This window comes from Dictyostelium discoideum (genome assembly GCF_000004695.1).
Source record: "Dictyostelium discoideum AX4 chromosome 6 chromosome, whole genome shotgun sequence".
Classification (NCBI taxonomy): domain Eukaryota; phylum Evosea; class Eumycetozoa; order Dictyosteliales; family Dictyosteliaceae; genus Dictyostelium; species Dictyostelium discoideum.
The window spans coordinates 1,498,389-1,513,827 of NC_007092.3; the positions used below are offsets into that span (position 1 = coordinate 1,498,389).

General features: G+C 22.0%; 6 protein-coding genes across 6 annotated transcripts in view; 2 read left to right on the plus strand and 4 right to left on the minus strand.

Annotated features, from left to right (window-relative positions):
• The window catches only part of DDB_G0292350 (protein kinase, STE group), a gene marked incomplete at both ends in the record, with an annotated part of 3,675 nt that extends 1,438 nt beyond the window's left edge, over positions 1-2,237 (plus strand). The window contains one exon of the mRNA XM_629711.1: positions 1-2,237. This exon is cut by the window's left edge and continues 1,438 nt beyond it. Coding sequence (XP_629713.1) covers positions 1-2,237 — 2,237 coding nt within the window.
• Positions 2,238-2,463: 226 nt separating this feature from the next.
• DDB_G0292332 (ADP-ribosylation factor-like protein) lies at positions 2,464-3,024 on the plus strand (the record flags this gene model as incomplete). Its single annotated transcript, XM_001134494.1, has 1 exon — positions 2,464-3,024. One exon carries the CDS (start codon positions 2,464-2,466, stop codon positions 3,022-3,024), a length of 561 nt encoding a protein of 186 aa, XP_001134494.1.
• A 1,166-nt stretch (positions 3,025-4,190) lies between these two features.
• DDB_G0292334 (hypothetical protein) lies at positions 4,191-6,585 on the minus strand (the record flags this gene model as incomplete). The annotated part of the gene is made up of 2 exons (XM_629713.1): positions 4,191-5,575; positions 5,640-6,585. 2 exons carry the CDS (start codon positions 6,583-6,585, stop codon positions 4,191-4,193), a joined length of 2,331 nt encoding a protein of 776 aa, XP_629715.1.
• Positions 6,586-8,126: 1,541 nt separating this feature from the next.
• Positions 8,127-9,726, minus strand: DDB_G0292364 (hypothetical protein; the record flags this gene model as incomplete). Its single annotated transcript, XM_629714.1, has 4 exons — positions 8,127-8,721; positions 8,984-9,002; positions 9,103-9,221; positions 9,518-9,726. The coding sequence occupies 4 exons, from the start codon at positions 9,724-9,726 to the stop codon at positions 8,127-8,129; spliced, it is 942 nt and encodes a 313-aa protein (XP_629716.1).
• Positions 9,727-9,825: 99 nt separating this feature from the next.
• On the minus strand, positions 9,826-12,057 carry DDB_G0292352 (hypothetical protein; the record flags this gene model as incomplete). The annotated part of the gene is made up of 5 exons (XM_629715.1): positions 9,826-9,898; positions 10,155-11,149; positions 11,226-11,532; positions 11,601-11,775; positions 11,838-12,057. The coding sequence occupies 5 exons, from the start codon at positions 12,055-12,057 to the stop codon at positions 9,826-9,828; spliced, it is 1,770 nt and encodes a 589-aa protein (XP_629717.1).
• Positions 12,058-13,855: 1,798 nt separating this feature from the next.
• On the minus strand, positions 13,856-15,091 carry DDB_G0292336 (hypothetical protein; the record flags this gene model as incomplete). Its single annotated transcript, XM_629716.1, has 1 exon — positions 13,856-15,091. The coding sequence occupies one exon, from the start codon at positions 15,089-15,091 to the stop codon at positions 13,856-13,858; it is 1,236 nt and encodes a 411-aa protein (XP_629718.1).
• Positions 15,092-15,439: the final 348 nt, after the last annotated feature.

Sequence of the window (15,439 nt, forward strand, 5' to 3'; positions counted from 1 at the left end):
CAAATTCTTGTAAAATTTATTATGAAACTTTATTGGAATCATTATCAGATACATTCTTACAGCAACTACAACTTCAACAACAACAACAACCATGGCATGATATTGAATATTATAATAATAATGAAATATTTAATGATCAATTTAAATCTAAATCATTAGAGAATTGGGGTAGAGCATTGGATGTTCAATTATCAACCAAATTAAATGATGAAGAGGAAACCATTGAGAAAGAAGAAGAAGATTTAAATTCAGTCGATGAATATTTAACAACATTTTCAAAATCAGTGTTAAAAGGTGTTACACCATCATTGGAAGGTGTGGTTTCATTATGTTTAAATTCAAAGCAAGCACTTCAATATAAAGCAATCAATAGTGTCTCTGTTTTATGTAGATCAAGTGAAATTGTAAAATCACCAATTTACAATGAACTCATGGATCAAATGACCAAAGTTGAATCATTCGTTTCAAAAAGAGATGATGCTGAATCATTATTATCTCAACAAAAAACTTTGAAAAGTATGCCACCAAAATTACAAGCATACGTTCGTATGAGTGGTTTAGGTGAAGAAGAAATTATGAGAAATTTTGAAATTGCTTGGAATTCAATTTATTTCCTAACAAAAGATACAATTCCAAATCAACCAATACCACCAAACTATTATAGATCAAATAAAAAAAATAAATTAAAACAAAGACAATTGAATGATAGTAATAATCAAGATGAAAAAGAAGAACCTGAAGAAATTAAACCACCTTTACTACCTTCAATTCATCGTACTAATCAATTAAATAATAATAATAATAATAATAATAATATAAATAATAATAATATAAATAATAATAATATAAATAATAATAAAAATGGTAATAGTGGTGGTGAAACTCCATCACCATCATCATCTTTTGTTATTACACCTTTTACATCAAATTCACAATCAAAATTTAATACACAAAGACAATTCCTCTCAAATTCAACTTTATTTAATTTATCTAGTAGTGGTATTTTTACTAATAATAATAATAATAATAATGGTGGTTCAACTATAACTACTACAACAACCAATAATATATCACCAACTAAAACAAATGGTTGGACTTTAACTTTACCAAGTAAAGCACCAACTAGAAGAGCAACAGTTTCATTGATTAATATAAATGATTTAATTAATCAGCAACAACAAAATCAAATAAATTCTGTATCAACATTATCACAAAATAATATAATATTAAATAATAATAATAATTTAGATAATAAACCAATTTCAAAATATATACCAAATTCAATTATTAGAACAACAGTTAATCCACCATTATTATCAAGATGTGATGAAACTATATTTTCAAGTGGTACACCATTACCATTATTTAGGGATAAAATTAAATTGGGTACAGGTGCATTTGGAAATGTATTTTATGCAATTAGAAAATCAGATTCAAGTCCTGTTGCAATTAAAGTTTTAATGGAACGTACTAAAAAAGATAGTCCAATCATACCTGAACTCTATATTCATAGTGCTTGTAATCATTCAAATATTGTTACCTACATTGAATCCTATCTATGTAAAGGTCATGTTTGGATCATTTTAGAGTATTGTGATGGTGGTACAGTTAGAGATTTACTTCAAGCAACTTGTACTCCTGGTAATCCAAATAATTTACAATTGTTTGAAGAGACTTTAATCGCTTATATCATCACAGAGTTATTGGAAGGTTTGGTTTATTTACGTTCAAAGGGTATCATTCATAGAGATTTAAAGAGTAGAAATATTTTGTTAACTAGAAAGGGTAAAGTAAAGATTGCCGATTTCGGTCTCGCTACAACTTGTAGTTTAGGTCGTGGTAGAACTCGTATGTGTGGTACCATGGGTAGAATCGCTCCAGAGGTAATTAGAAGAGAACCCTATGACACCCAATCTGATATCTATAGTTTGGGTTGTTTAATCATTGAAATGGCTGAAGGTACCGTTCCCTATGGTAAAGATTCCTCTTTGAAAGCATTATTCTATACAGCAATCCATCAATATAAATTACCAAATCCTAAAAAGTATACAAAAGAATTTGTAGATTTCCTTTATCTTTGTTTAAATCCTGACCCTTTCAAAAGACCAACACCTGAAATGTTACTACATCATACTTTCCTAAGTGGTGCTGATAGAGGTAAATCAATATTATTAGGTCGTTTTAAAAATCAAGATACAAGAAAAAATTTACTTTTGGATAATTTTGTTGCTTTTTAAAACAAAAAAAAAAAAAAAAAAAAAAAAAAAAAAATAACCAAAAATAAAAGAAACTAATATTTAATTAAATCAATGATCTCATTCTATTTTTAACTGGAGTTTTTTATTATTTTTTTTTGTTTTTTTTATTATTTTTTTTAGTTTTTTATTATTTTTTTTTATTATTTTTTTTTTTTTTTTTAGTTTTTTTAGTTTTTTTTTTTTATTTTATATTATTTTTTACATAATGGATTTTATTATATCTTTTATCAAAAATTTATTTGGTTTTTTGACAATTAAAAAAGTTATGATTTTAGGAGTGGAGAATGTTGGTAAAACTACTTTATTGTATAATATTTACAAATTTTATTCAGAAAATATAACAACAACAACATTATCATCATTGCCAATACCAATACCAACAAATGGATTTAATGTTGAAAGTATTGTAATTGAGCAAGTTAAATTTGATATTTGGGATATTGGTGGTAAAGAAACTAATAGGATATGTTATAGACACTATTTAACTAGTGAAATTGATTCAATAATATTTGTATTTGATTCGAGTGATATTAATTCATTGGAAGAATCAAAGAAAGAATATCAATATTTAAAAAATCAAATTAGTTTAAAAAATGTTCCATTTTTATTAGTTGCAAATAAACAGGATTTAAAACAACAAACAATTGAAATAGATGAAATTTTAAAAACTTATTTTGATAAATCTTCAATTAATGAAACCATTTTAATGTCTCAAAATAATAATGATGATTTAATAAAGTGTATAAATTGGATTTTTTCAAATTAAAGATAATTAATATTAATTTCCAACAAACAATCATTGAACCCTATCTTTTTTTCAACCAACAATCTAAAATATTATTTAAAAAAAAAAAAAAAATTAAATTAAATTTATTATAAAAAATTCAAAAACATTTATAATAAATTTTTCAATTAATTTTTTTATTAAACAAAAATTGAATATTGGGTTTATACCTTTCCAAAAATTCACAAATCTATTTTTTTTTTTTTTTTTTTTTTTTTTTTTTTTTTTTTTTTTTTTTTTTGGGTGGAGCATAAAAAAGGGATTGCAGAGGTCGGTAATGATATTTTGATTTGTCGTCTTAACCACTAGACTATTAAGGAAGTATCCATAAATTAGAATCGAACTAATGCTTACAAAGTGAATTTAATCGAAGTAACCCACCTACTCATGCCCTCAAGAAAACAATTCAATTATAATACCTTTTTTTCAACAACCAACTTTCTGATAATTTTAACAAAATAACATTTTTTTTTTTTTATTTTTTTTTATTGATATTTTATTTTGTTAATTATTTTAGAAATTGAATTTTCCTAATATCTGTATCATTGGTATTTGATAGTTTTTTTTTTTTTTTTAAAGTTTTATTTGATTAAATATAATGGTGATTTTCTGTGGGATCGATATCACCTAAAAATGATCAAATAAAAATATGGTTCTAATTCTTTAGATTATCATTTTTTTTTCCTCAATTTTAATTATTAAACTTTTTTTTATTTGGTTTGTTTTTGGGTGTTGTATTTAATTATTGTTAATATTTATCTATTATTTTTTTAAAATTCTAAACATATATAATAATAAAAAATAAATACATTAATTTTAAAATTAATTTCTTTTGATTGACCGTTAATCAAAAGAAACAATGATTTACATTGTAATCAATCACATAACTTGTAAACCAAAGTTTTTTAAAACAAATAAATAATAAAAAAAAAATAAATAAAAAATAAAAAAAAATAAAAATGTAAATGAATATAAAATAATATTTTCTTTTTTAAAAAAAGGAACACCATGGATGAATTATTTTGAAGATAATATTTTTTGGAGATTTGATGTATGAACTATTTATTATTTATTATTTATTTTTATTTTTTATGTTTATTTTTTTTTTAATGTTAAAAACAAAAAAATTAAAATTCAACAAGAACAATTTATTTCTTAGAACTAATACATGATTTACATATTATTGTTTGGCCATTACTAGCTAACTGTTTAAATTTATCTTTGTCGATTTGAAAATCTTTTTTACATTTTGGACAGTTTAGTTTTTTATCATTGCTTTTTTGATCATTTTGTTTGTTGGATTTACATGATTTACATATTATTGTTTGACCATTTTTAGCTAAATCTTTAAATTTATCTTTGTTGATTTGGAAATCATTTTTACATGTTGGACAGTTTAGTTTTTTATCACTGCTTTTTGGATCATTTTGTTTAGCTAATTTATCAGTTACATTTGAATTTGAATCGACTTGTTTATTGGATTTACATGATTTACATATTATTGTTTGACCATTTTTTGCTAAATCTTTAAATTTATCTTTATTCATATGGAAATCTTTTTTACATGTTGGACAGTTTAGTTTTTTGTCACTGCTGTCTGGATCATTTTGTTTGTTGGATTTACATGATTTGCATATTATTGTTTGACCATTTTTTGCTAAATCTCTAAATTTATCTTTATTGATATGGAAATCATTTTTACATGTTGGACAGTTTAGTTTTTTATCACTGCTCTTTGGATCATTTTGTTTAGCTAATTTATCAGTTACATTTGAATTTGAATTCTTTGAAGTATGACATGATTTACATTTTATTAGTTGACCAAGTTTCTTTAGTTCTTCATATTTGTCTTTGTTAAAATCAAAATTATTTTTACAAGATGGACACTTTAGTGTTTTTAAACTACCACCATTTAAATTGGCTTGTTGTTGGTTTGAGTCTTTAGTTGGATTTGAATCTTGTTTTTGTTGAGCTGAATCGACGTATTGTTTTTTAGAATTATCATTTTTAATTTTTGATTCATCAATGGTGATGTTTTTCTTTTTTGTTTTTAATGACTCTTCTTTATTTAATTTATCACAGATCTCTCTAATGGTTCTAATCATTTCATCGGCCGATTTTCTGGCATCGAATGAAGTTGAGTTTTTAGCTTCCATTTCCATTTGATTTAAAGTAATTTGAAGTTCATCAACTAAATTAAAACCACTACAAATTTTTTTCAATTCTTTACAAGATTTTACAATATCATCGGTCATTTTATTCAAAGTGGCACTGGCTAATTTCTTTGCTGAATCAAGATTGAGAATTTTTCCTGAAAATTCGGAAGAGAGTTCAGAGCTTTTTAAAAACTTTTCCTTCATATCTGTGAGTTCTTGCTCAACTGTCTTATTAACTTTAACCATTGTTTTTCTTCCATGATAATGAACATTGTAAAGGCACTTTGAAGGACAAATTTTGCAATTATTGGTTCCACTCATTGCTACACAACCTATGAATGCATTATCCCCTTTTGTTGATAGCTCTTCTAAGCCACCTTTTAAATGATAAAATTTATTAATAATTATTTAAAAAATAAATTAAATTATAAAATTACTTACATTTATTATGACAAACATGGTCACAAGTACTACATAGGGTACTATGATATGGTGCATCTTTTAATTCATACTTTTCAATTGTATTTTTTGTTGTATAATTTTTAAATGATTCTTTATCATTATTTGCCTTTTCCAATTGATGTTGATACTGAGATAAAGAATCTTGAAGCTTTTGAAGATTTCCAATATCTGTTTTTGCTTTATGAAGAATTGATTTAATGTTGTGTCTATGGGCTTTCATTTCTCCAAAATCTTTGGTTGAAACTGATGACATCTTTGTTACACATTCAAGGATTCTATCTAAAGTTTGGAAAGAAAGTTTGAATTCAAGTTTTAATGATTCAACTGAAGTTGGGTCCCATAGTTTTGGATCAGTACTGAATGCAGTATTATTCATATGAAATACATATTCTGGATTAACATTTATTTCAATTGAATTAATATCAAAGTTTCTTGTATGGCTAAGACAGTTGGTAAACACAATGAAAACATTATTTAAAAGAGAATCAGGAATTGAACCACGGAGTCTTGTAATAACATTTTGAAGGTTAATTGTCATTCTTGGAACTGTACCATTTACTACAATTAATAGAGCGGACAAACTTGGGCAACTTTCTGCAGCATCAATAATTTTTCCAATATTGATATCATCTTGTTTAATACCACGTGTATCTGATAAACCTGGAGTATCAATAAATACAAATTCTTTGGAGTCTTTTTTAAATGAATATTCATTACAAAGATCAGTTTGACTTTTTGTTCTATCTTTTGAATCATTTTCACTTGACTTTACGTTTTGATTTGAATTTATAAATTTGGTGCCAATTGAAACTTTAATTTTATCTGGAATTTCTCCATTTAAAAAATAATTGGTTATTGTATTAATTAATGTAGATTTTCCACATCCAGTTTCACCAATAACAAGCAATGAAAATTTGTTTGACATTTTATTTTATATGATGTTGATGAAGAAAAGAAAAAATATTGTGAATAAAAAAAAAAAAAAATTGTTTAATAAAAAGAAAAAAAAAAAAAATTCTTCACAAAATCTTTCAAATTTTTTTTTTTTTTAAAAAATTAAGTTTTGTAATTTTGTGCCCCATCTAAATCTTTAACAAACCAAAAAAAAAAAAAAAAAAAAATTTATTATTGGGTGAAATATTTTTTAATGGGTTTCTTTGGGACTCCAATGAAAAGTATAACAGTAATTAAAAAAATGCATAAATTTTTTTTTATTTTTTTTTTTCCTTTTGAGATTTTGTTTTTCACTAACCAGATTTTAAATTTTTATCTGTAAAAAAAAAAAAAAAATGAAAAAAAAAAAATATCCAATTAATTTTTTCTTAAAAAAAAAAAAAAATTATATCCAATAAATTTTTTCTAATAAAAAAAAAAAATAAAGATCAATTTTAAATAATAATTCAATTATAAAAAAAAAAAAAAATTTAATACTTTTTAGTATTAGTAACCTATCAAACAGCTTTCTTAAAAATCATAATAGAATTTTGGTTGTCATTGATAGATTTTAAAATTTCTTCATATGTTGTTGAAGTGTTTTTGGATGCATTTTGTACTGAATACTTCAAAGTTCCCCATAAAATGATTGAATTGACCAATCATATATTAAACAATATTGATCTTTATTTTAAATTCTTTTTTTAATATTTGGATGGGATTAGCCCTATTATAAATAAAAAACTAATTTAATTGATAAGTAATTTAATCATTTATAATTTTTTTTTTTTTTTTTTTATACCCTGGTTGGGTTATTTTAAATTTTTTTTTTTTTTTTTTTTTTTTTTTTTTTTTTTTTTTTTTTTAAAAATCTTAATCTGTTTTTATTATTTTTTGTTATTTTAAATCTTTTATAAGTTTTTTTTTATTTTTTTTTTATTTTTTTTTATTTTTTTTTTTTAATTTCTAAAAATTAATATGGATAATGGATTGATCAGTCTATTATTTTTTTTCTATTGCAGTTTTAATATTAACTTTATCTAAAATTGTTTGAAAAATATCAAATAATTCGTCATAAAACAATTCAAAGTTTTCTTTAATTGCAAAAAATAAATCTACTTGATAATGAAAATTAAAATTTTTTTTGATATCATTTAATTTTCTTATTGCTTTTTCATCATATTGCGATAAAATTGTTTTTGAAATAATTAAAATAAATGTAATATGTTGGAGCCCTTCTTTTGAATTTTTAGAATTAAAGTTTGAAATTTGTGAATTTAATTTGGAAAAACAATCATATTCATCCCACTCTGTGTTATATAAATCCAAAATAAAAATTACAAATTGTGAACAATATTTTGAATGAATTGAAAATTTTGATTTTTGATTTCAGACTGAACCATTTTCATTATTTTCTATGACATTAAACACCGATTCTGGGGTTGATAATTTTTTAAAATAATCTTCAAAAAATGGTTTACCTACTTGAACATCCTCAAGACCAAATAATGAAATTTGAATTTTTTTTAATTTTTATAAAATATCATTTGATATTGGTGGTTCAGGAGTAATATTTTGTAATTTAACCATTTGGCCAGTCAATAGTTTTAAACTTGAAAAATTAATTTCCATAACTTTGCAATGTGTTATAAACAAAGCAAAATTTTCAATACCAAGTAAATTTGTTGCTTTTAATGTTTCTAATTTTGGTAAAATTAAAATTAAATCTTTTTGTTGATTAAAATCATAATTCTTTACATTCGAAAAACCAATATCTAAATATTTTAAACTATTTTTAAAGTTTGAGTTTATGAAATCAATAATATTATTATAGTTTTGAATTGTTAAAGTATCTTTTAAAGTCAATCTTTGTAAATGTGAACTTTCAACCAAAAAACAATTTAATTTTGAACAATTTGTAATATTTAATTCAACTAAATGATTTGCTTTAATTTTTATAGTTGATAATTTTGAACAATCTTGAAAACTTAAATGAGTTAAAACTGGGAATTCCATTAAACTGAATATATTTGAAAGATCAACAAATGAAATACAATTTACTAAATTTATTTTTGATAGATTTGAAAAATTAAATGTCGACTTTAAAATTGATGAATTAAAGATACTACTATTTAAAATGTTTAAAATATAAAGTTTTGGTTTTTTTAATTTTAATGATTTAAAAAATATAGTTTCTTCTTGAGGTGTTATTATTGAGAAATCTGTATTATTAAATAATTTTTCTAAAACTCCTTCATTTATAATTTCATTGAGCTTGTTGAAAGTTTATATATTTTTTTTTTTATATGGTATAAGGGTGGGAATTTTATTATATTTTTTCAAGTTTTATAATTTATTTTTTTAAATATTAATAAAATAGAATTAAAAACATTACTGGTACCAGTAATACTATTTTTTAAAATAAAAAAATATTAAATTAATAAATAAATTCATTAAAAAAAAAAAAAAAAAAAAAAAATAAATTAAAAAAATAAATATTGTAAATAACTTCTCAAACTAGCTTCTTTTGTTGTAGGGAATTTTCCATAAAATTTCACTACAGTAGCGTAGTGAATTTTATTATTTAATTTCACTACAGTAGCGTAGTGAAAAAAAAAAATCACTGACCTTAAATTTTTTTTTTTTTCAAAAAACAAATAAAGTTTATTAAATTGAAATTTTATTTTTTGTTTTAATTATTATTTTATTTATTTTTATTAAAAATAATGGTAAATTTTTTTTTTTTTTTTTTTTTTTTTTTTTTCAATTTTTTTTTTTTAAATTTTTTTCAATTTTTATTTGTTTATTAAATTGTAATTTTATTTTTTGTTTTAATTATTATTTTATTTATTATTATTGTTAATTTTTTTTTTTTTTCAATTTTTTTTTTTTTAATTTATTTTTATTAATTTATTTTTATTAACTCCCTGAGTTGTTCAATTGCTTGATTTACCATATCACTGTAAACACTGCACACAATTGAATTTTTTCTAGCTTTGTTACCTCTGGTGCATTTGATGTTTTTGCATTTTCCTTTGTATACAAAAAAGTCCAAATATAATTCGTTTTCTATTACAGTTTTTACACAATGTTGGTGAAATTGTTTTGATTTTAATTCTAATGCTTCTAACATCATATTTGAATTTTTAACGATTAAAGCATCACCACTATTTACATATAGTACTTTGGCTGCTTTTTCGAGGAATTTAGTCAAATTTTCCTCTGAATCTAACTATTCTTCATTGCCATATTCAATGGCTAAATTTCTTAAGAGTTTTATCGAATCTATTAATTCTTCGATCATTCTTTTTTTTTGAAATTTTTTTTTATTTTGTTTTTTCAATTTTTTTTTTTTATTTTGTTTTTTCAATTTTTTTTAAGTTTTATTTTTTTTTATTTTTTTTTATTTTTTTTAACAAATGTAATTTTTTTTTATTTTTTTCAATTTTTTTTTTTTTTAATTTTTAATTTTTTTTTTTTTTTTTAATTTTTTGTGTTGATTTGTGTTTTTTTTGTTTTTTTGATTTGGCCACTTGTTTTTATTTTCTAATTTCCCCATACCCCCTTCTATTAATTGCAACCAAATCAAGTTCTAATTTTTGTGTCCTTGTTGACTTTGTTTTTGCAACTTTTTTTGAAGGTATCACATTAACGATTTTTCCTATTGATGGTGATTTGGAAGGTGATTTAAATGGTGATTTAAATGGTGAATTGGAAGGTGATTTAAATGGTGAATTGGAAGGTGAAATGGATGGTGATTTGGAAGGTAATTTAAATGGTGATTTGGAAGGTGATTTAAATGGTGATTTAAATGGTGAATTGGAAGGTGAAATGGATGTTGATTTGAGAGGTGATTTGGATGTTGATTTGAGAGGTGATTTGGATGGTTTAGAATGTGATTTTAAAGGAGGTTTATTAACAATTGGTATCTTATGAGGACGGCCTCTGAGACGTTTAACAGTTGTTACTATACCACTACCAGATTGTGGTATAGTATATGATGGTATTATTTGCACTTGAGGTATTGGTGGTACTATTTCTTTTAAATTCATATCCTTTCTCAAACAATTCATTAAATTTGGCGCTGTTGGATTATTATTTAAAAATGGGAGTATTTCTTCTTGTTCCATTTCATTATTGAGTTTGTGTTGAAATGGATTATCGTTAATGATAGGTGGAATATTTGATGGATTGTTAAGAGCATCTTCCAAAACCCTAAATGGATCATTTTGTGTTACCAATTGATGCAAGTTGAAATTGGATAAATCCTTACCAAGATTTTTAATAAACTGAACCAGAAATTCAATAACTTTCCCATCATTATTTAAATAAAGACCAGAAGTAAAAGAATCAATATCTTTTTGTATGTTTGGCGATGTTCTAAAAATATCAACTGTTGATTGTTTATAAAGAACCAACTTGTTACCTCCTACAAAACCAGAGTATAAACCTTTTTTTTGAAGGCTATTGATTCCATCTTCCAAAAATTCAAGTTTATAAAGTTGTTTAGTGTCTTCCTGTATTACCTTATGAATTTTACACAAAATCAATATTTTCTATTAGAATTAAATATAAAATTTGTTAATTATTACTGTTTCATATATTATTAATCTTTATGTTTTAATTACTTACATTATTTTTTTTAATTTCTAGAAAGAGTACAGTATCACCAACTTTCAATCCCTTTGGTGGTTTTGAATTCCATTGATTTTGGTAACTTGTGAGATTTTCAAGAATAATAGCTGTTATTTCTTCTTTTGAAACATCTGAAACACCAATTGATTGAGAGTCTTGTTCTGATTGCACATTAATAAACAAAGGTACAATACCAACAGCTTGAGATGGTGTCATTTTAATTGTTCTTGTTTTTGTATTATTGTAATCATACAAAGCTTGTTTTAATAGTTCAGAAAGAGACCTAGAAGTACCATCAAGAAAACTAAAATTTATTTATAAATGATTAATTAATAAACATATCGATAATTTATATTGTTCAAAATATCATACTCTTGTTGTTTTAATTTTGAGATCCTCTCCTTGATAGTTCGATTCAATCTTTCTACCATACCTTGAGTTGTTGGTGTACGAGGAGCTCCATGTGCTGACTTGGAGCCTGGAAAAAGTTTTAGGAATTCTTTTTGGACTTTGTTTTTAAATTCACGTCCATTATCGCAGTGCCATACTTTCACAGAGTTTTAATATAAAAGTTACAAAACATCATATAAAAAATGATTGATACCAAACCTTTTATTCTATTTCGTTGGCAAATGTCACACGTATCTACTGCATCAGATACAAAAGAATACAATCCCATATTATAATATTTAGTCTTGTAGTTCCCATAGGTTGCATCTCTTCCTATATGACCTTTATGCATTTCTTCCCAGAGTGATACCATTCTATAATCATTAATTACTTCTAAACACACTTCTTTTGATATATTTCTATCTCCGCCACAATTCATGACTTTTTTTTCAATTCTAAATAATTTTTCTTTTCTGTTTCTGTTTTTTATTGGTCAGAATTTAAAAAATGATTGTGTTATGGTAAGGAAAAATATTTACTCATCATGTAAAAATTTATAATTTTTATGTTTAGTATTTTCAAAATTATTATCTTCAATAAATTTTAAATAATTTATAATTTCATTTATTTTATCTTGTTTCATTTTGGGAAAATGAAAATAAAAAAAAAAAAAAAAAAAAAAAAAGTTTTGTTGGGGAAAAAAAAAAAAAATTTTGGCGCAAAAAAAAAAAAAAAAAATAAAATAAAAAAAAAAAAAAATTAAATTAAAAAAAAAAAATTAAAAAACTTTAATAGAACTTATAATCAAATAAAAGATAATAATTTAATAAACTTTATTTGTTTTTTGAAAAAAAAAAAAATTTAGGGTCAGTGATTTTTTTTTTTCACTACGCTACTGTAGTGAAATTAAATAATAAAATTCACTACGCTACTGTAGTGAAATTTTATTGAAAATTCCCTACAACATCTTTCATCAATTTCAATTGTAATCATTTTTTTTAATTTTTTTATTTATTTTTTTATTTATTTATTTATTTATTTATTTATTTATTTATTAATTTGTTTTTTTTTTTTTATTTTTTTTTTTTTTTTTTTTTATTTTTTTTTTTTATTAATAATCTACATTCATTTGATTGCAATTCATTTGAAGTTTCAATAACTTTCCAAACATGTGTCATTAATGTTCTATCTTAAATAATCTAAAGTCCATAAAAATGATTAAATAAAATGAAAATTATTAAATAATAAAAAAATAAAAAATAAAAAGATTTATGGAAATGGAATAAATATAGTAATGAAAATAAATTTTTTTTTATTTTTTTTTGAAAGAGAAAATATATACCATTATATGAAAAAAAAAATAAATTTTATTTCAACCACTTTTTTTTTTGGGTATGAAAATTTATATAGTTATTGGTGGTGTGGTGGTGTGAAGTGGGGTATGGTGGGGTAAAAAATATAATATTATTTCAAACTCAGCTGAATATAATTTACATAAAGTGGCATGAAAATTTATTTAATTTTATAGTGGTTTTTAATAAATTGTGGTGGGCTATTATAAATTTAAATATGAAAATTAATAATAAATTTTGTATTTTAAAATTAATAATAATAAACACAGTAAATTGTATTTTTTCAACAACAAAAAATATATTTTTTTGGTTTTTTTAATTATACAATTAAATTGAAAATTATATAAATTTTCATGTGAAAAAATATTAATTTTATAGAGTGTGGTTTTTTTATTCCAACCCAATATATTTATAAAGCCGCTGTGGAGAGAGTATACAATAACGGTACCAAATTAAATAATAACTCCAAATTCATTATATATGACTGTTCAATTAAATGCGAACTCTCAAAATAAATTAATAAATTAAAAATCAAATTAAAAAAGAAATTACTTTTTTTTTTTTTTTTTTTTTTTTTTAAATTATTATTATTATTATTAGATTCATTTATTTTTAGAATAATATAAAATGATAATAAATCAATTTTAGTTTTTAAGGATTAACTAAAAAAAAAAAAAAAAAAAAAAAAAAAAAAAAAAAAAATAGAAAAAGAAAGAAAGAAAATAGGATTTATGTTTTTTTTAATATATTTTTTATATTTTATTATTGTTATTATAATAGAAAAAAAAATTTAATTAAACTTTATATTTAAAATTTAAAAAAAAAAAATTAATTTTCATTGTTGTTGTTTGAAATTATATTTTAGAAAAATAATTTTTCTACAACCTAATTGTGAAGAATATTTATATCTTTAATTGATTTTGCAAATTTAATATTTTGAGCTTTAATTTTATAATATTCTTCAAATGCTTGTTTTGGACCATATTCACCACTATATAAAACTTTTAAAAACTTATCAGTTGTTTGTGCACCTCCAACTTCTAATTGATGAAACAATGAAAGATCAAAAAATATTGTTTTAGAGTAATTTAAATATTTTTCATATATTGACATTGATTCATCCAATAGAAATGGTTTATATTTGATTGTTACATATGGTTCTAAATATTGAAAAACGTCTAAATGAGTTATTTTATTATCACCATTGCTTATAAATAAACTTTTTAATCTTATTAATTTTGAATAAACATTCTCAATTTGACCAGGTGAAAATGGAACTCCAACAACGGTATCATTATTATCAAATTTCTTTTCTTTTATTGATTTCATTAAACTAATGGATGAATCATGATACTTTTGTAAATGATTTAGCCAATCTACCATAAAATCATCGATATCTATTTTAACAAATTGTTCAACTATTTTATGATCAACAAATTCAAACATATGATCTAAAAGAAAAATATCATTTTCAACTGGCAATGAAATTTCACCATTGTGAATTAAAATTGAAGGGAAAAAAGCTAAAAAACAATATTCATCTGGATCATAACAAGATATTTTATATGCATCATTTAATGATATATCTTGTTCCCATCCATTTGATTCAATAATAATTGTACCAGTTGGTTTAAAAATATCTTGATCAATTTCTTTACCACCCTTTATGCATTCTAAAACATTATTTACTAATTCTTCAATATAAACTTTACAATCATCTATTAATTGTAAAAATGATTCTTTTACTTTTTCACTATAAATACTATCAATTAAATTTATAATACTCTCATTTTGTGATTTAATTTTTGAAAATAATTTACTTTCAACTGATGGTGATTTAATAAAATCAGATTTAAATGATAAATCAAGTAATCTTTCTGGTGGGTTCAATGATTGAAATAATTCTCTACATTGCATATAATGACTTTTTTCACCATTTTCAATTTCTATTAAATAATCTTGAAATAAAAATTTAGTTTTTGAACACAATGATTGTTTACATAATTTATTTAATTTCTCTATTAAAGTTTTTGCATTTCTTAAATTATATTTATTTTCAACTGTAATAGATTTTTCTTTAGGTTCATGAATTACAATTCTTTCTTCATAATCTGTAAACATTTTAAAAATAACTTTATAAAAAAAAATAAAAAAATAAAAATAAAAAATAAATCAGACAATTAATTACATGGAATTAAAATTATTTATAATAAATGGGTTTGAATATTTACCTTTTATTTACAATGTAATAATGTGAATGGATTTCTTTTGACTTATTTATCACCATATAAATTTTAAAATCTTGTGGAATTAGTTGATTTAAAATTTAAAAAGATTAAGAAAAAAAAAAAATTTTTGTTTTTTGTATTTTATTTTTTTTTTTTTTTTAATTTTTTTTTTGATTTTCAAAAAAATATCAGATTTTTTTTTTTTTTTAGTGAAAAAACCTTAATAAAAAAAAAACATAAA